Source organism: Dromiciops gliroides, chromosome 1 (genome assembly GCF_019393635.1).
Source record: "Dromiciops gliroides isolate mDroGli1 chromosome 1, mDroGli1.pri, whole genome shotgun sequence".
Taxonomy (NCBI): Eukaryota; Metazoa; Chordata; class Mammalia; order Microbiotheria; family Microbiotheriidae; genus Dromiciops; species Dromiciops gliroides.
The window spans coordinates 644,230,516-644,251,145 of NC_057861.1; the positions used below are offsets into that span (position 1 = coordinate 644,230,516).

General features: G+C 35.6%; 1 protein-coding gene across 1 annotated transcript in view; it reads right to left on the reverse strand.

Annotated features, from left to right (window-relative positions):
• The window catches only part of PTPRD (protein tyrosine phosphatase receptor type D), a 2,680,207-nt gene that overhangs the window by 136,359 nt on the left and 2,523,218 nt on the right, over nucleotides 1-20,630 (reverse strand). Inside the window, 3 exon segments of the mRNA XM_043972034.1 lie at nucleotides 6,552-6,649; nucleotides 7,158-7,196; nucleotides 16,080-16,192. Coding sequence (XP_043827969.1) covers nucleotides 6,552-6,649; nucleotides 7,158-7,196; nucleotides 16,080-16,192 — 250 coding nt within the window.

Below are 20,630 nucleotides of genomic sequence, written 5' to 3' on the forward strand. Positions count from 1 at the left end.
AGAGTGTGGTTATTCACAAAACTTTACTGGGAATTTTAGACCAGCTTTTAGAATACAGGAATTGTATTCTACAGGAAATGTAACCAGTAGGATTGTGCAGTGTGCCTAGAGTGTGTATGGACACAAAGCTTAAACTACCTTGGATTGTTTTCCATTTTAAAGTACATATCTAATCTTTAGCACATTCTTGGAGGATAAGGAGTAGTTCTTATATCTCTTCATCTACCTTTCACCAACCATAGTGCCCCACCAAAGTAAGCAAGTATTCCATCAATGTTTGTCAATGATAACAATAAATACTCTGCCAAGCAATTAATTATAACATGTAACTATGGAAGTGGACTGAAATCTGGAAAATCCGCTAAGTGTAACCTCTACTACCTCCTCCATCTTTGGCTAAACTCCAGGCTAAACTTTATTTATATGTATATAACCTTTATATATATTGTATTTTTAACTTATAAACAATATGTTTATTTATAATAAAGTATTTATAATACAACAATATATTTATAATTAATACATCTATAGTAAATTATTTATAATCTATATACTTATAAATATATTTTTAATATATTTATATGTATATATCATATGGGACAGAACAATAGATAAACTGGCTTGACCTTTTGGCTTTGACAGTAGGACCAAGTCTTCTGGAAGGTCCTGGTAACTGCTTTCTGTCATCCTCAAACAGGGATGGGTATACCTACCCATGGTGCATTTTTCAAAAAAACCCTTTCAACCCAATGCTTTGACTATGCCAGGCTGTTGTTATGCATACCAGCCTACTGAAACCATGATCATGCTGGTCAAAAGTTGCCCATCTATTAGCGGATCACATTATTTGATCTAAAGACTAAAGCAAATTTGAAGGGATGAAGAAAATGTCTCAACACATTTATATGAGCATTCTCCTTCCCTTGACCTTAATAAAAAAAAAAATTCTATCTCACACATCCTCCCATGATACTTATTTCTCTTAGCAATAGGCTGGGGCAAATTAGTAGCTAGTTCCAGTTCAATGACTCGCCAATGGGCTATGCACTGTACTTTTGAAGGAAAGTTCCATTTTGCCATTTATCTAGTGCAGCAAACTTAATACTCACAGGTTACAAAAGAGAGTCAATTTTCCTCACACTTTTCTTTTGATTCATAAGATAATTTGAAATAAATTATTTCAAAATTTTCAAGATGTCTGCAGTTTACTTCATTGCAACCCCCCCCCTTTTTTTTTTGCTAGAGTACTAGGAGGAAAAGAAAATTCCATAGGGGAAAGAGAACAGCTTAAATTCATGGCTTCCCCTAAATAAACTATTTGCCATTCAATACCAAGGAAATTCTCTAAATCCTTTAAGAATGTGCACTATTATTTCAGAAATTAATGTTTTGGGGCAGCTAGGTGGCACAGTGGATAAAGCACTGGCTTTGGATTCAGGAGGATCTGAGTTCAAACCTGGTTTTAGACACTTGACATTTACTAGCTGTGTGACCCTGGGCAAGTCACTTAACTAATTAAGTCATTCATTGCCCTGCCCCCCCCAAAAAAAACCCAAAACCAAAAAAAAAAAACCCAGAAATAAAATTTGAAAAAAAAGAAAGAAATTAATGTTTTAAAATATACTCCATCTCTGCCCTCCCAACCTTCACCAGGAAAAATGATTCTACAATCCCCTTTAGGAAACTGTATTCTTTTCTAGTGATTCATTATTTCACCAATATTAGGTTCTATCTCCACTAAAAGAAATCTTTCTTTGGTGTATTAATCAGGCTGATCCTCAAATGAAAGATACCTATTTTGTTTCTAGGCCTGTACTCAAAACCTTCTTTTTCACTTTGTTGGGGAATGACACAGCTTGTGTTCCCCTTGGATAGCCCCCTAGAACTTAGTGTATTCTAGCCCATGAGGTAGAATCTGGGGAGAACTTCAGTGAGAAAGTAAGGCATATCAGTGTCTAATTTGCTAGTAATTACAGTTAGAAAAAAAAAAAGAAAGAAAACTGCCTGTTTATAAAAAAAAAGAAAAAAAGAAGGATTTAAAATACTAAGTCATATGTACTAGAACATATCTAGGTGTATCTAAATGTAATAATGTAGAAATATACATTATATATGTGTGTATGTGTATATCATATCTGATATATATAGAATTTAATTATATATCACAAATAAAAATTTTTTAAAATATAAATGAAATAGTGGGATGAAAACTGCTGCAGAACTGAAGAGAATGGAAAGAATTATGGGCATTTATTAAAGGGATACCTGACAGCTGTTAGAAAAAAAGAAAAAAAAAGATCTTAGATATGACCTAAGATCTTTGACATACGATTTAAGCCTATTTCCTCTTATTCTGGCCTAAGGATTAATGAAAACAACTTTCAAAATATTAAAATATTAACTATTATTTTAGTTCCCAAGGAGCATCAGGTTTAGTATATATCCAGGGGAGGGGAGAAGCTAATAAATGTTTTACAATGGACTCACACAAAAAAAATAATGATACTCTTTTAGTCTAGTATGCATTAATATTTTCCCTATCACTTTCTTAAATCTAGTCCACTAACAAAATACTACATCAAGCCCCAATTTATAGCATTTTCTAATTTCCAAGGTGTAAATGCTAACACTGAAAATTTAACAATTGGCTTACCCTGGTTTGAAGTGACTCCAGCCCACCCCAGCATTTGTCCAATAATGATTTCATATTGTTGTTGTTGTTGTTGTTCTGTGTCTGTGATTTCATTAGTGAAGACAACTCCCCAATTCCTTCAATGAATGCAGATTATCAAAAATGTCTTGTAATTTATAACTTAGTTGCCTGGGAGCACTGAGAGTTTAAGTGACTTGTCTAGGATCACAGAGCCAGTATGTATCAGGGATGGTAATTGAAACCAGTTCATCCTGACTGAGGGACGGTTTTCTCTCCATGGTAAAATTTTGTTTCTCAATAATGATTATATTAAAAAAATATATAGGTATCTGAAAGCAATAAAAATTCTATTTTTAGTCTTCTCTCTACTCTGAATTATAAACAAAAATTACTTCTATTTCACTCAAACAGATGATGGTAAGATGGCTCCTTCTTAGCTCAGAACTGTGACCTAATGCATGGTGTGGGATCCCTAATCTAAGTATTGTTGATGAATATGATGCTTAAATATCACTTACATGGACATTATTTTATAGCACAGTCTATGCATCCAGAGAAAGAGTGCTTTTGAGCATTTAATCATAGGTCATCATGATAATGGACTGGAAAGAGCCTTTGAAGGCTACCTCATGTCAATGGCTACTAGGGGAGTCTTTAGACCATGGATCACTAGCACTGTAAGTCATAACAACTTTCAAGGAGTACTCCTTATCTTTAGTTCAATGAATGCCATTGGGGTATCTTTACTTGTGGAATTTTATGATAAGCTTTAAGTTATTATATTAGAAGAAGGCAATTTATCATGCTTAATAGGTGCTGTCACCTACTATATGTTGATAAGATTCAAAGTTGAGTTCAGTGGTAGCAGCAAATACCTAGGCAAACCTATAGATCATTAGAGAAGGGAATTTAGAGATTATCTAGTCCAATCTACTCATTTCTTAGATAAGTAAATCCTAACTTAGAGCAGAGAAGGGACTTGCCCAAGGTTCCATTATGAGCTAATAGTAGAATTAGCATTAGAAACCCAGTCTCTTTCTTTCCGGGCCAGAGTTTCTTCTATAGTAGCAGGCTGTGGAGAATGATTCCATGGATTAATTATAGAGAATAAAAATTCCTATTCATGTAATTCATCACATGGATAACAACAAACCAATAACAATAGGATTTATGTATCAATTTAAGGTTTGCAAAGCACTTTCCAAATATCTCATTTGGCCTTCACAACTCTGGGAGGGTACAGTGTTATTTTACAGAGGAGGAAGCTGATGGAGAAGTTACGTTATTTGTTTAGGCCAGGTCACAAAGCTACTAAGTCTCTAAGGCAAAGTTGAATTCAGGTCTTGCGGACTCAAGGTCCAACCCTCTATCCACCGTGTCACTCAGCTTTCCACAACTAAAGATTTGTAATTGTACTTTTTTTCAAAAAAGACAATTCACAATAGTGAAAGCTTCTTATGTGAGATACTGAAAAAAAAAATAGAAAGATGCTGATTAGGCAAAAATTTCAATTAGTGAAGAGATAATTCATATTTATGGAGGCAGTATCTTTCAAAGGCCTTGCTCTCTCTCCTAAAACCCAATCTGTACCCTGAAGCCCAAAGCCCTGAAGTACCTAGGGATGACTTTAGCAGTATATCATTTTAAGTGCTCCATTAAAATTAGAAGTGAGCAAAGAGAAAGAGATAAGCAAGAAACCATTTGGCTGAACCAAAGCTAATTTACATTCCAATATTGTATTTTGTTTTATGTCAATTTCCACTGAATGATGGGACCTGAATCATGTCCAAGTTTACAAGGTATTTCACTCATAATGATCCTGTGTTTTAGGGAGTATAATGATGATGAAGCTCAGAGAGAAAGTAAGTGACTTGTACTGACAGGTCATGACTGCCACTAGTGATTGTGGGCTTCAGGTCTTTAGAAGTCATGTCCAAGGAGATTTCACCATACTGAGTGCCCAGCCCTATTAAAAAGAACAAATTGTCTTCTCCAAACTGAGGAGCTTCTAGTTACTGGAAATTATCCTTTAAGCAAGATAGAGTGCTTTAACAATGCAATCTTACTCAAAAATAAACCCTGTATTCTGAAAAAGAACCATCCCTTTACACCAGAGATCCTGAAGCTTTGCAGGGAGAGGAAAATGTTCTCAAGATACCCATGAAAATGATGCTCTGCTATACCTACTCACAAGGGGAGAGTCAGTGACTACTATCCAAATGTTGGAAACTTAGCCTTTTGTTTCCCACAACAGAGATAATCTTCTCAGGAGACATTGTTTATAAGGAATCCAGGTGTTTGGGTCTGATTTAGTTCCCAGTCTTAATTCTAGCATTCAAGGTTTGTATTGGTGAATACTGGAAAAGGTGAATTTGAGGGTAATTATTCAGATTTAAAGGACACTGCATAAAAAAATAAAAAGATTCACTATGTTTACAATGAATAATGGAAAGATGGTAAGTCACTGACTTGTGATATCAATGTGGATAATTCATTTCCCCTACCTGGATCTTGGTTTTCTCAACAGTAACATAATTAATGTTGTATTAGATCAGATTCCAACATTCTTTGATGACTCCACAGAAACATAAAATGACTTCTTTCTACCTCTAAATAAAGATATCCTCTACCATGTCCTGGCTCTGACCTATCTACTTGTGTGATGAGTACATTACTCAACTTCTTTGGTATCTATTGTCTTCAACTGTCAAATGAAGAGTTTAGATTAGATGACCTATAAGGTCCCTTCCATCTTTGTATCTATGTTTCTATAATCCTAAATAGATATAATTAGATTTGCCAAAAAAAATGTGACATACAATTTTGGGGAACACAACTCCTATATAATATACCTGTACTGTGCTCTACATTTTTAAAAATTGTAACATTACCTATGATTATGGCATTTTTAGTCCTTGAAAGATTGACACAATGTTCTAAGATATAACTCCTTTCTATTCTATTTTATTTTTTAATGGAGATTCTAATTTAAAAAAAAAATGAAACACTTTCATATATATTTATACACACACACACACACACACACACACACACACACACATCTCTTTGGAGACCATGATGCATTAACTATGTAGTCTTGAGATCTGAATTCAGGTCCTAGCCCTTACACTTGATATCTATAACTTAGAGAAAGTCAGTTAACCTCTTTGTTTCTCAGTTTCATCATAGGTGAACTGAGCACCTTAATGGTTGTGCTACCCAACATGACTAATGCAGAAATACGTTTAATGTGATTGTACATATATAACCTATATCAGATTGCTTTCTGTCTTGGGGGGGAGGGAGGGAAGGGAGGTAGAAAACTTTGGAACTAAAAATATTTTGAAAACAAATGTTAAAAACTATCTTTACATATAACTGGAAAATAATAAAATACTTTTATGATTAAAAAAAAAGTTGTGCTACCTCATAGGATTCTTAAAAGGAAAGCAGTTTATAATCCTCAAAGTTTTATAGAAATAGAAGTTATTATTATCAAGGCTGTGTTTCATTAAAATCCCAATAGTACAAGATTAACCAAATCCATTAAATAATCTATAATGAATGAGAACCAATAATACCTTCTATGACTGAAACTAACTTGCAGAAGTTAGCACAATCCCTCTTCAAAGTTGGTCATTTCATTAGCATATTTTTTATTTGCCAGTTATGGTGTAATAGGACTGCATTACTTCCATATATCACAATTTGTTCAGAAATTCCTGATCAATGGAAACCCATTTTATTTTCATTTTTAAGCATCTGCTTTATAACAGGTCCTAGCATTGCCTAATGATTTGTAAAAACGAAATCACTGAAAGAAGTTATTTTCAGAAATGTGGTCAAAGAAAGAGAGTCAGGAGGATATTACAATGTATCAGGATATTGAGAGCATTACCTCATACTCCTGGGAAAACTTCAGGTTGTCATTAGCTTTCAACCTTTCAATATGATCGGCAAGTTCCAAAATCGGTATGGGAGGATGGCTAGCCATGCCTGTTAAAATGAAAAAAAAAGGGACGTGTTTTGAAAACCCAATGTAAAGGTGGGTAACAGTTCCAAAATATAGAAAATACAATAGTTAGAAATGGCTAGAAATATGTAAGTAGTTAAGATGTTTTATATGAGAAAGCAGGCAGATAGTTTGGTTACTCAAAGCAGGACATGCGCTGGAGAGATGAGTTTTGAAGCCAAATGAAAAGTCACCAAGCATGATCCCCAAGCTCACATTCCTGGTGTAAAAGAAAGCATTATTGTGCCATGAATCAATGAGGTTAGCTAGGTGGAGAAAAATGAGACAGTTAGGCCTGATGTCGACTTCTGCTTTGAGTAATAACTTATTTCAAACTCCTTCTCCTGCACTATGTGAGATGGAAATTGCATGGAATTGAATGGTGAAAAGTGAACTTATAAAACAGACACTGAAGAAGGCCTAAAGGGAGACAGAATAGTATTTTAACAAAAGAAAAAAAAAGTGAATTATGTATAATCAAGGAAAACTAACTTGGATGAAGGTTACCAGCGTAACCGGATACACCTGAACCTGCAAAGGAAATGATGGTGTAAATAAAACAAAACATAACTTTTTTTTTTTTTGTCAAAAATGAAATGGAGAGGCTAGTACTTAAAAGGTGGTGATGATGAAAATGTCCAGAGGTTTGGAGATTTCAGTCTACATTCTGAATAGATTAGGAACATTCTACAATGTTTGCGTGTCAATGTCTCATGAAAGCTCGAGTGACAGACATTCACATGCAGCTATGGACAACAAGAGTAACATGCAGCACTGTTCACAGACAAGAATTCACTGGAGACAAAAATCAGACACCAAACAATTCGACTTTCAAAAATGTTTTCACTAGTAGCAGATTGCAGTGATTGGGGATAGAGAGTTCTCCTGGCCACACTAAGAGATTTATGGGCTTTGGCCCAAAAAGCCATTATCAACCCCCAGGGATACCTACAATCTACTTCAGGTGTAAACATCTTTGTCTGCTCATAAGAAAACTAGTTGCAAGAAAGTGAGCAAATGAAGGCAGAAGGCATAGAGAAAGAGAAAGGCTGAGGGAGAAAGAGAGACAAGGATACAGATGTGGGGCAACTAGTACAGGCTGCCAGCTGACAATATGCCAGTTTAATGGACTCCTTGTTTAAAAAAAGATCCACAATTATATTTGATGATTCCCTCCACCCCCACATCCTTCCGTTCCAAGACCCCAAATGTTTTGTATTTTATTTCTTCCTGATTACTTTTAGTATACACAGAATGGAATGGGACTGCTGACTCATCACTTATAGGAAGAAAGCACAGCTGGCTACAAAAATCCGAACTAGTGTACCCCAGCAAAGCCTTTGAGGTGACAAAAGGAAAAAGAGGAATGAGTGAGGGGCTCAAACTGGAAGTCATGTTGACAATTTGCTTAGGTCACTGTGAATCTCTGGAAGGTATTATTCAATGGAATGTCTACCTGGTACACGTCAACATGACTAGGTGATTACTTTTGACCATTTAAAAAGTTGTGCTGCATTTTAATGTCACCCAATAGTGCCCTTATGAAAGGCTATCATCAATTGTCTCTAACACTTTGATTCTGGTAGTAGAAATATTTCCCTCCTACAACCATACATTACTTTATAGTGGTACTGTGCATTGTGAGGTTTCAGTATTAATGAATATGATGATATGTGGCCAGTCAACCAAGGGCTAAGTGGAAGATCCAACCAAAGATGATGTTTCTTGAATGTGGAAGCTCCCACATTGATATTCATACCAACTATTAGACTTGGAGCCCCTTTCTGGAAGGTCCCCATTTAGAAGGTACACAGTAGTGCTATAGAAACGTCACTGGATTTGGTGGTGTGACAGTGATACAATAATTAAAGTGATCTCATCCAGATGAAGCACCCCCAATGGAAAGTATGAAAGTGAAAAGGCACAAAAGACTCTAGGCTTATTCAGATATGGAAGTGGACTGATGAGGACATCCATAACAGTGCTTGAACAGAGAAATAATAGAGACAAAGATGTTTAGACCTTTTCGAGCGAATCGTGGGAGAGAGTTATTATCATATAAGGACTGAGTGGTAGTTTGGCTAGAGAGGGAGGACACAGAGCCAATCAGGGAGGCGTAGGGGACTGAATTACTGCTCAAAGCTGTAAAAAGTAAAGCCAATTGGAGATGGGAAACAAATTAGTATTACAGTAGTAGAAGACCATAATAATCAATCAACGATGCGATCAACATATTCACTTCTGGCATGCACTAAAATATGGTTTGACATCATTACTTTTAGGACAATGTTCAGAAAGGTTCAAGCATTTCCCTGTCCAAAGAAAGATGATGGATAAACAGACTGAGAGATCAACGCTTGATGCTTCACCAGGGAAGCTATTTTCCTGTATTGGGCCTCTACCCATATTTAAATTTAAACTACATGGATGGCATTCTTCACAGGTTTGGTTTTTTTTATAGATCTGAATTAATATTTCAAAATTGGTACAAACTATTAGAAAAAATAAGATACACTTCTTTTGTCTAAGAGACAGAGTAATGTACTGGAAAGAACAATGGACTAAGGGATCTACTCTTAGTAGCTCTGATATCAGGTAAATGACTCCCTCTCCTTCCCCCCATTCCTATGGATTATTATCCTTGTCTGTAAAATGAGAGGGTTGGAGTAAATTATCTCTCATATCTTTCCATCTCTAGGACTATTTTGCTTTGATTTTTTTTGAGGCAATTGGGGTTAAGTGACTTGCCCAGGGTCACACAGCTAGTAAGTGTCAAGTGTCTGAGGTCGGATTTGAACTCAGGTACTCCTGACTCCAGGGCTGGTGCTCTATCCACTGCGCCACCTAGCTGCCCCCTTGCTTTGATTTAAAGTTCACCCATATACTGTACAGGGGAAACAACAGTGACAAAGAACCACAGAAACTGAGCTGTGAGGCACCTCTGAAATTTTGTAGTTCATCTCCTTTATTTTACAGAGAGAGAAACTTTAAACCAGAAAAGGGAAATAATTGGCCAAGGAAATGGAGGCTGAGAGAGGTTGTGATTTACTTAAAGTCATCCAACTACTTAGTATCAAACCTGGGCTTAGACACCCAGACTCCCAAGTTCAATGTTCCTTCAATGCAGATTGCTTCTCACATGATTTGGTGTAATTCAAAGGGCTCAATTAAGTTGAAACTATTTTTCTCTAAAAAGTGCCAAACTAAAACAACTCCTAAAACTGAAAGCCACATTGAAGATATATTATTCCTTTCTTGATTTAAGTCAAATGAAATGCCCGTTAACTTTTACACCTGCAAATGAAGAAGCAACCATATAGACTCTCTTTAAAGAAAAGGCTGAATAATATTATCACAATCACAAATTCTACCAAATATTTCAGAGGACAAAGTCAAGAGGAAAATGCTATTAAAGAAGGCCTTGACATGTAATTCTCAGACAAGGAAAATTTAATCTGGACAGAAATAAAAATTAAGTTCAGAGGACCTATTTCAGACTACTGTTCACCTGTCTCAAGAAATTCTTCAATTTTAAATACTTTATTTTGTATGATAGTCTTCCATAAGTCCATAAAAAAATAACAGTTGTGGACACTTATAAAAGTAAACATGTTAAATATTAGAGTACCATTACTTTAACTAGATTGCTGGTCGAACAATAATCTATCATGAGATTCATACTTTGTAGGTCTGATCAGAGCATGTGGTCCAATGACAAAACCTTCATGAAATCAATGTCACATGCATGCCAAGATGAAGTGCCAAATTTAGAATAAAGTGAGTAATATGAGACTATTGACACACCTTTAAAGGAACTTTTCTGGGGTTAATTTTTTTTCTTTTTTTCTTTTGGCAGGTCAATGACAGTTAAGTGACTTGTTTAGGGTCACACAGATAGTAAGTGTCAAGTATCTAAAGATGGATTTGAACTCAGGTCCTCCTGAATCCAGGGCCAGTGCTTTATCCACTGCGCCAAGCAGCTGCCCCCTCTTGGGTTATTTTTCAAAAAGTTGTGATGGGTTTGCATTATTCAAATTGCTTCCACTGGAACTATGTCAGAGAATTCATAGAAATTACATCTGAAACAATTGGGAGGACAGTCAGAGACTATAGTGCAGAAAGAAGCTAAATGCTTTGTCTAAACATCAAATTCATAACCAAAAACCTTAATAATTCACCCAATTCTTTTTTATAGTTTTCTGGACATGGAGAGATTAAGTTATAGAGGGAAATGTAGGTGACATTAACAAAAGATATCCAAAAATATCTATCACAAAATAGTTAACTCATTACACTAAGCAAAGAAACTTATTAAATATAAATGTAATTTGACATAATTTTATAAAATTTTAAATACTGAATGAAATGCTAATATATGTTATATTTGCAATTATCTCATTGATCTTTTTTTTTAATGAAAGGAGCCCTCATATATAAGGCAGAATAGTCTTATATGAATGGATGTGCTGACAATCTGATATGGTGGATCTTTATAAAATAAAGCAGGTCTCAAGTGCACACTAAAGAGATAATTATTGATTTTTTAATGAGAAAATGGGAAAATATGGATTACTGAATTTATGTGAGATTTTGACAATGTAAATTTAGAATGAAGAAGGGATATTCTTGAAATTTTCTGAAAGAAGTAAGTGTAATATTTGGATTCAATGATTAAAAATATGAGTAAGAAACAGGGAGTGAATCTTTACATTACCAAGAGTAAAGGATAAGCAGAGAGTTCTAGTTTCCCCAAATTATTTGCCTAAGTCTTTGCTTTACAGATATTATGAAAATGAGTAAGTTGTTCAAAGTACCTTTGGATTCTGAGAAGAAAGGTTCTATAAATATGACATATAAGCATAATTATTTCTTTCTTTCTTTTTTTTGGCAGGGCAATGAGGGTTAAGTGACTTGTCCAGGGTCACATAGCTAGTAAGTGTCAAGTGTCTGAGGCCAGATTTGAACTCAGGTACTCCTGAATCCAGGGCCAGTGCTTTATCCACTGCGCCACCTAGCTGCCCCTTTATAAGCATAATTATTATTGCGTTTTGTACTCCTTTTTTTTTTTTAAACTAAAAGACAAGCTAGCATTCTTCATGCAACTGAAGCACCATGTAAATCTCATATTTGTAAACATGAGCCTATTTCGGTCACCATATGCTTGAGCTTTCTTCTCTTTCAAAACATCTTTTAGTGACTTCTCTAATTATTTTAATTGGCATGTATTAATAACAATTCATTAGAATGTTGGCTCACTTTGGAAGTAAAGGTTTTGTGCCATATTTTTTTAAAAAGTCAATGATTCTATTTTAATGCAGTAAACATTTATTAAAATGCCCACTATATGCATGGTTTTGTCCTGATCCTGAGACTGGCAAGGCTGGCTTGTACTTATAGCAATAGTTTATTTACTGTAGCAAACTTAATGGTGAACCAGTTAAAACTCTAGACATTAAACTATAATGAAGCTATAGGAGACTTAGACACTTCCTTCAATGGCATCCTTTATAAAGGCTTTTTTTTTTTAATCCTCCACTCTATCCCTGAAGGTCTTACTGATTTATAAACCTTGCTTACTGAGTTAATGATTCTAATCAAATATGACCTAGTAAAATACTTGAGGTAGCATGCTAAGTACTGAATTTGGTTTCCCTACACACCAATTATTGTAGACATATTATTAATTGTAAATAATTATCTCAACAATCTCTCTGGTGAGAGATGGAATATTTCAAAGCAATAAATGCAATTTGGCAGACATACAGTCTACTTAGTGTCATATGAGCCTTAATAAAATAAGTATCCCCTTTGATGGAAAATACATAGGGGGAGAGGAGAAACCTGCTTTGAATGTAAACCAGTGTTCTGTTACTCTCATGTTGACATAGAGTTTTGGAAAATGTGGCATTCGGTGCTTGGAGCAATGCTTTTCCTAATAGTAACTGGAACACTTTATTGAGTTTTTAACTTGGCATCTATCCATTTGCAATTGAAAAATCATGATTAGCATTTTCACTACCAGAGTAGCTCAATGATTACTCAAATAAGTGACAAGGTTATGTATTAGTAATCCTTCTCCAAACCACATACAAATTTCAAACAACATCACTAGTGGTTGGGTCTATTCTCTATCCTTTTGTTTAGTGCTGGAATGTATGTTTGTTTAGAAGTCCAGAGATTTGCGATATTATATTGAAATAGGCATTTCTGGAAAACATTGTTATATCCTGCTTATGGATCTTAGCAGCAGCCTTTATTTATATTATGTTTCTGTATATGTGATATTCAAATTCATTTTTAACACAATTCAGGCAGCATTCAGAAATATTATGATTCCTTCTAGGGCCAATACCTCTACCGGAACGACAGCAACAAAAAAAGATGAATGTCTTACATTCACCAAATTACCATAGTTTAAATGAAATAAAATTAAGGGAAATTATAAAGTGCTTTCCAGTTCTTCTTAAGGGTAGATATTATTTTTATTTTACATTTCTCCATTATTTTTTAGCAGTGATGTTTTGCACCTCATTATCCAAAATCATCCACTGAAGTAGAACTCTGAAGTCTCATCGATTCTAGAAGAATCAATGTTCTTCCAGGTTAGGAGGCTTCAAATATTAATTATCTCCTTACTCTTAATGGTAATAAGTACAACGGGGTAGTGATAACATTTAGGGATTGGTATTTATGCGAACAGGAATTATGCATATGCAATAAAACCTCATTAAGTTGACATTCTAAGAATTTTATCTCCAAGCTTGTTGGATTCAAGAACTTGATATTCCATGTTAACTATGTGGTACACATAAAGGATTAAGCTTATTTTTGTCTTCCAAAGGGCTCTGATTATTATTCATTAAGAGAAATAAAGCAACAATGACAATACATTCCCCACCCCCCTCTCTCTTTCTTTCTCCTCACTGTTCCCCCCTCCTTCCCTCTCTTTTTCTTTCTCTCCCTTTTGAATAGAGTTCTCATTCTAAATGGAACACATCCAAGACATAATATGTGGGAATCAACACTTGGTGGTACTTACTCAAGTGAGATGACCAAAGGATTCTAGGGGGTAGGAGTGGAGGGCTTACTCAGGAAGAATGAGAAATGGCAGAGGGTTGTGGATACCTTACTAAGTGCATAGAACAAATGGGAGAAAGTGGACTGGAAAGCAGGAAAGATTCCAAATTGTATCTGGATCAGAAAATGTGCCTCAAGTGAATTTTAAAGATATCGTTGTCTTTCTGCCCTTTTTCCCCCTTCCTCCTTTGCCCTGGTTTATACTCAGGTACAACTAGGGATGACACTTACAAGTACATCGCTTATCCCTTCTTTGTTAAGAAAAGCTGTCCATGTTTCACTTTGTTATGGATAATCCAATTTATTACTAATTTACATTCATATGACATATTAAATCTTTAAGATTCTCTTTGGGAAACAGAAAGAATACTCCTCCATCAACTGGCAATCCTCACCTGTCAATGGCTTATTAGGATTTGGTTGTTTTTGCCAAAAGATGTGTATAAAGAGGGAATGGTGAGTGGAGTGCGAGAAGGGGGAGGAGCATCCTAACTAAAGCTACTTCTTAGCTCAAGTTTTGAATTTTCTTTAAGCTAACTTGGAATATTGTTCTGCCAATCACCCTTGCTGTGAGATTCCCGTTTTATTCTTCTGAACTGGGGCTGCTTCTCTCATCCTCTGCTATTAACCAGCTCTTTCCCCTTCAGGGTCCTGGTCAATCCTTCTTCTGTTGCTTTTGCCTTGTACCAGAGGAGTACAATGATCAGGGAAATTAGTGTACCAGGAAGCCTTCAAGAGAAAGGCAGGGAGAAGCTATCTTTCAAATAGACTTCATTTATTTCTGTCACTCCATGTTAGTCCTAAAAGATGACCAGACAGGGTCTTTGAGGAGTTCACCTCTCCCCAACAAAGCCAGATGACTACAGTAAATTTCCAACTTCATAATTCTTAGAAGTAACCAAACTGAGAAGCATACCAAGGTCTATTAACATTACCAGGGAAATGCTTGAAGTATTCTGTATTTTCCATAATTTAACGTTAAAGAATTTTTATGATGAGCTATAACTTGCCAATTCGGTATTAATACCATCATGCTTTGCAATTATAAGCCTTTTTTAAAAATCAGGGGACTTGATAAAGGATATTTTAGGAACAAAAACATCCTATTCCCTTTACTAAATTGATGAAGATATATATATATGTATATGAAGGTATATGTATATATATGTCTATATTTCTAGTTTAACAACTTAAAAATTAGATTTCTAATCTACCTAAGAAGAATGAAATTTTTAAAAGGTTGATCATTTAATGGTTGTTCAAAAGAAAAATAAGAGTATTAGTAACATCTCTTCCAGATGATAACTTATTGGAATGAATAATTGGTCCCTTAATACAACAGTATTAAGCATTTATTTCCCCATAATAAATAGTCTAATTTTCAATATTCATCTTTTGAAAAAAGGAAAATTCAAAGTGGAAGAGCTCATGTCTTTAAAAAATTCAAGGTAATTTGAGTCTATCTGCTTTGATAAATCTGGGTCAGAATTAGATTGAGGCTTAATACAGCTTTTACATTCTGAACATGAAGAATTTCCCACTTATTTAAGGTATAAGGCCATAATAAAAATGTAAGTGAATACAATACTTAAATTGCATGTTTGCCTTGTTTTTTTATCGGAAGATATAAAACTAGTGCCACTTATTTTATTGAGGCTTTCTTCCCTTTTCTTTCTGTGCCTGGCATTCAATGATTCTCTTTTAGGAAACCAGATGTCTTAGATAACAGAGTTAGACACAGCTCAAAGATAGATCACTATGCCTCCAGACTATTCTTTTGTGGCAATATTGTTTTCATCTGTTGAAGCACTTTAATGCTCTTTGTTTTAAGGGACAAGAATACTTTCTCATTACCGGTCACAATATGCATCCCCAAAGTAAAGAACCAAGAAATTTTCATTGGTCAATGAGATTTGGTTTAGGGAATATGAAAAACAAAGGGAAAGAATGTGTGGGGGATAGAAATCTTTGCTTTCCTAAATTTAGTAAATGATGTGTTCAGTCATTCTACACGATGAGACATACACTTCCTTATAGATCAGTGTCACTGTTAATGTTAGCACTATTTAACATACATTATGCCCTATCAGTGCAGCAGGTGTCGTCCTTCAAAACACAAAAAATGAGAAATACCCTACACTCTGGGTAAGAAACAAGGAACATAATTTCTGTCAGACCTACAGTCGTGGAAATCTCATCAATATTCACATCTGGGAATTGGCTACAAGGCGATGATTCAGGACAGCAATCTATTTGTGTCTAGAGGCACACTACTCCCTGAATTCTAAAAGTTTCCAGGGAGACAGAGCTGGAAGAAAGATAAGTGGTCCTTCTTACCCGGTGTTTGGAAATTGAGGCGCCTCAGCTCCACTGGGTCAGTTGGATGATGAGAAGGAACCTCTTTACTGTTTGGTATACTGCTTTTTCTAGAGTCAGATTCTGCTCTCTTCCTGTATGAATGAAACAAATGTTAAAAAAAAAAATCTTAAGGACTTAGATAAATAAAAAAAATTGAAGCTCCAATATTTCTCTTCTTTGTAACAGTTTCTCACTAACTGGCTGTGTTACCACAGGTAAATTCACTTTATTTTTCATCTGTTTCCCATTTGTAAAAATAAATAAATAAATAAATAAATAGAGATTAACAACCTTCATATGACCTCTAAGGCTCTTTCAGTTCTAGAATTCAATGATCCAACCAATCTTTCCTTTAAATTAGACTTGTGGAGAGAGAGTGGGATGTGTGTATACATGTTATATACTCCTAGCTAGGACTGGAGGGGAGGAGCTACTCTATATGTATCCATCATCCTTTTCTGAATAGTTTTCCCAAAATCTAGTTGGAAGGAACATTATCTTAACATCCTATATTATAAGCAACAGAGCTGTGAGATTCCTCTATGTAAGTAACAGGCAAAGGAGCTGTTGGGTAAGGCTACAGTTATGAATGTTTTTGTCATTCTTGTTTAAGAGTATGTAATGAGGGGCAGCTAGGTGGCACAGTGGATAAAGCACTGGCCTTGGATTCAGGAGGACCTGAGATCAAATCCAGCCTCTCACATTTGACACTTAACTAGCTGTGTGACCCTGGCCAAGTCACTTAACCCTCATTGCCCTGCAAAAACAAAAAACAAAAAAAGATCATGTAATGAAGCACATAGTGGTGCTGTAACTGTATTGCATACATTAGGATAGTCAAATACATTTGGTGGATTCCTACAATGGCTGACTTTACCCATTGTGGAAGAACCGAGTCCATATAATACCAATGCTTGCTATGCCTCTGCTCTTGAGGGACAAATTGCTTTTGTGGTTCATGATAGTAAAGCTAACTGCAATTTATATCGTTAAAGAAACTCAGTCATGGAAATGTCAAAGAAAAAGTAATTGCTTCAAGTGGCCATCTGATCCTCTGGATGATCATTCAAGAAAAAAGACTCATTAACAGTGCCTAGTTATAAATGGGAGCTTTCAGACAACTCATTTTATTTCTGTTTTAAAAGCTACCCACTACTTTTATTAAACATCCTTGTTTAAGCTGTCATGATGTAATTTTATCAAATGCATGAACAAGATTTGTCAGATTTGATTCTAAGTCTACTGTATTCATTGTCCCTGTTCCCCAACTCAAATAAACATGGTGATATCTATTTTTTTTTCCTCCAAGGTTACAGTAGATCAAAAGTAATACTTGGCAGTTAAATACTTCCTTTTCCACCTAACCCCACCCTCAACAGTGATTCTGCTCTGATGCTGACAGCTTGACACAACTCCAGGAATCTCAGCTGGCAGTCATGATCAGAGCATTGCATTATTAATTGCTGAACATAGCAAAGGTACTACAGAATCGGGAACATATTCTGGGTCTTCCAGGAAGGTTTTGAAATGTGGGCACTGCAGCATAGTTGCTGTCATGATAATGAGATGCCACACTTTGATGACATGTAGAGTCATTCTCTGCTCAGTCTTTGATGGCTATGGTCAAAAGGCTTCTTCGTTTTCAGGTGTATTTATTTTCTTTGGATATAGGAGGTCCAGAGGATGAAGAGAGTTGAAGGCACAAAGGGAAGGTGGGCTTCCACTGGACTGCTCAAATGCATTGTTTTGAAGGCCATCCCAAATCTGCCTCATTTTTGTGAGTGAGTCTATTCATATACCCATTATTTCCTACTTAACCACTCAAATGTACTATGTCACTTCCTGGGTTGAGACAGGAGTGTGAAGGATAATCTTAGGAACCAGATGTATTTGGGAAATGACAAGACTAATTAGAGAAGAGGCAAAGTTGGTAAAGTAATAGAAGCTATTGGTAACTTTATTTGATAAGGGGATTGCAGGTGGGGTAGGAAGAGTGAGTTAGACAGAAAAGGATGAGAAAAGGGAGAAAGAAATGAGAAGCTGGGAAAGGTCACAATGGAAAGAAGGAAAAGATGATTGACTTCAGGCTTTGAAATTGAACCAGATCCCATACCATGGGAATATATCCGACAACATTTAAACAGCTAGAGAAGTCTAATTGTATTTTACATATGAGAGACTTAACCAAATCACATTAATAAAATTAAGATGCAGCACAAGATCTGGGGTCAAATCTCAGCTCTGTTACCAACTTAAATAGGAGACAGGCAAATCACTTAATTTCTCTGGGCCTCATTCTCTTTATCTGTAAAATACATGGTTGGAATGGATGAGCTCTAAGGAACCTTTCAGTCCTGATAATCTGTGATTCTGTTACTGATGGGTCAGTCAATTTCACTTATAAAATATGCAAATTTGTGACAAGTTTGTAGTTTGCATCTTTAAATTGATTTGTTGCAAAAGCAATTACCTTCATTCACTGAACTCAGGAAAAGGACAGTACATCACCTAGCTTCCCTTCTTATCATCTTCATTTTTAAATACTCAAGAGAAATAAAGTAATTTTCCTGAGCTCTGGAGGGGTAGACATCCTATCCTGTTGTAAATGTAAACTACTCATGGTGGATTTCTAGTCATAACGTAAACCATTTTTCCTGACCAAGCTGTCAGGGAATATCAGTTCTTCACGGCAATTCTAGACATAGTCAATTCACTGGAGCATGGATGCAACTTTTCAATTCCACATTCCATAATTTTGTAACCCATTGTGTAGAGTCTAACCTAATTCTAGCTCCTCAAATAGAAGTGACTCCCTGCACTCCCCAACAAAACCCTTAGCATCCTTCTGGCTCTGATGAAGTGTCACCTGATTCAATCAGTTGTTAGAGTCCACCTCGTCCTGTCCAGGTACTGCTTTTGTTTTGCTCTGCTGTGTGTAGGTATTTTACTTCCTTACTGATGTTAACATTTTATTTCCCACAATGGAACCTAAGCTCCTTGTGGCCAGCTGGCACCTTGAATGTTCCCTTTATATTAATTCAAGTCAATAGTTCTACATATTCTTATGGCATTACTCTTAAGCATATAGGTTCTATAATACAGACTCATCTAATAACAATAATAATAACTGTTATTTATATAGCGCTTTAAAGTTTACAAAGTACTGCAGATATAGCACCTCACTGGAGATATCTTATGCATCTCTTTTTTATATAACCAAAAAAGTCTTTGTCCTTTTAAAATGTAGAATGGATCTCTGTGAGAGATTCTGAAGATTCTAAGGTTATAGCAATATAATAGTAATGATGGTAACAACTGGACTTTTGAAATAGAATGCATTGTCCTTTGAAGCATAAAACAAACAAAAAAAAGAACAAAATAGAATTGATGTAGATATAAACAGACAAACCTTTTTGACTGGCTTTTAGAGGCTATCTCATTCTCAAACTCAATTATGAAAAAAAAGGTATGAAATCTTTAAAATTAGGATTTTTATCTGATGGCTCAGAGTTCTGCATAAATGATACATTAACTGCACAAAGAGTTTGTATCCTGGTACAATGGAGATCTTGTTGTCATGGGGAAAGAATGCCAGGCTTGGAGGCAGAAGAACTGAATCTGAGTCTTGGTTTTAATGCCAGCTACCTGGGATCATGTGCGAGTTACTTATTCATATTACCTATATTTCTTTCTCCTTATTAAAATGAGGTTTACAAACAATTATAATACCCATTTCATAGTTTGTTGTTGAGTAAAGTACTTTGTAAACCATAATACACTACAAAAATATGAATTATTATCAGATGTGCACATATGTGTACATGCCCTTTCTTGGGGAGTATCTATCTGTAAGGTACCTCTAGGCATGGCATTTCAGGGGAGCAGGAAAAGGAAGGATCACTCTCCCTTTCTTCAACTATTTCTGGTGTTAAATTATGTTATGGTTCTAAGCTTCTTAAACATAATGATTAGTCAGAAGTTCTAGTTCCAAATCCCACTATACAATAGCTAGTTAAGCTTAGAGAAGTCCCATGGAATACTGAGACTCTGTTTCCTATCTAAAAAAAAAAATGATAGACTTGAAATAGGTGATCTTTGAGTTCTCTTCTAGGCAAAAGCAAAGTGAGAGAATTATGGTCAGGTATTAGGTGGCACAGTAGATAGAGTGCCAAACTTGGAGTGAGAGATTCATCTTAATTGAGTTCAAATGTAGCCTCAGACACTTAATAGCTGTATGACCCTGGGCAAGTTACTTAATTCTGGTTGCCTCAGTTTTCTCATCTGTAAAATGAGCTGGAGGAGAAAGTGGCAAACCACTCTAGTATATTTGCCAAGAAAACCCCAAACAGGATCACCAGGAGTCGGACACAACTGAAAATGATTGAACAACAACATTTGAGAACCCCTGCCTCAATGAGTCATTGACAAAAAAGGATAACGTGCTGTTTCTGAAAGCAATAGTATGAGGCACATATCTGAGAACACAAGATGAGTTCATCAGCCTTGAGTATCTAACTGAAAATGTTCTTC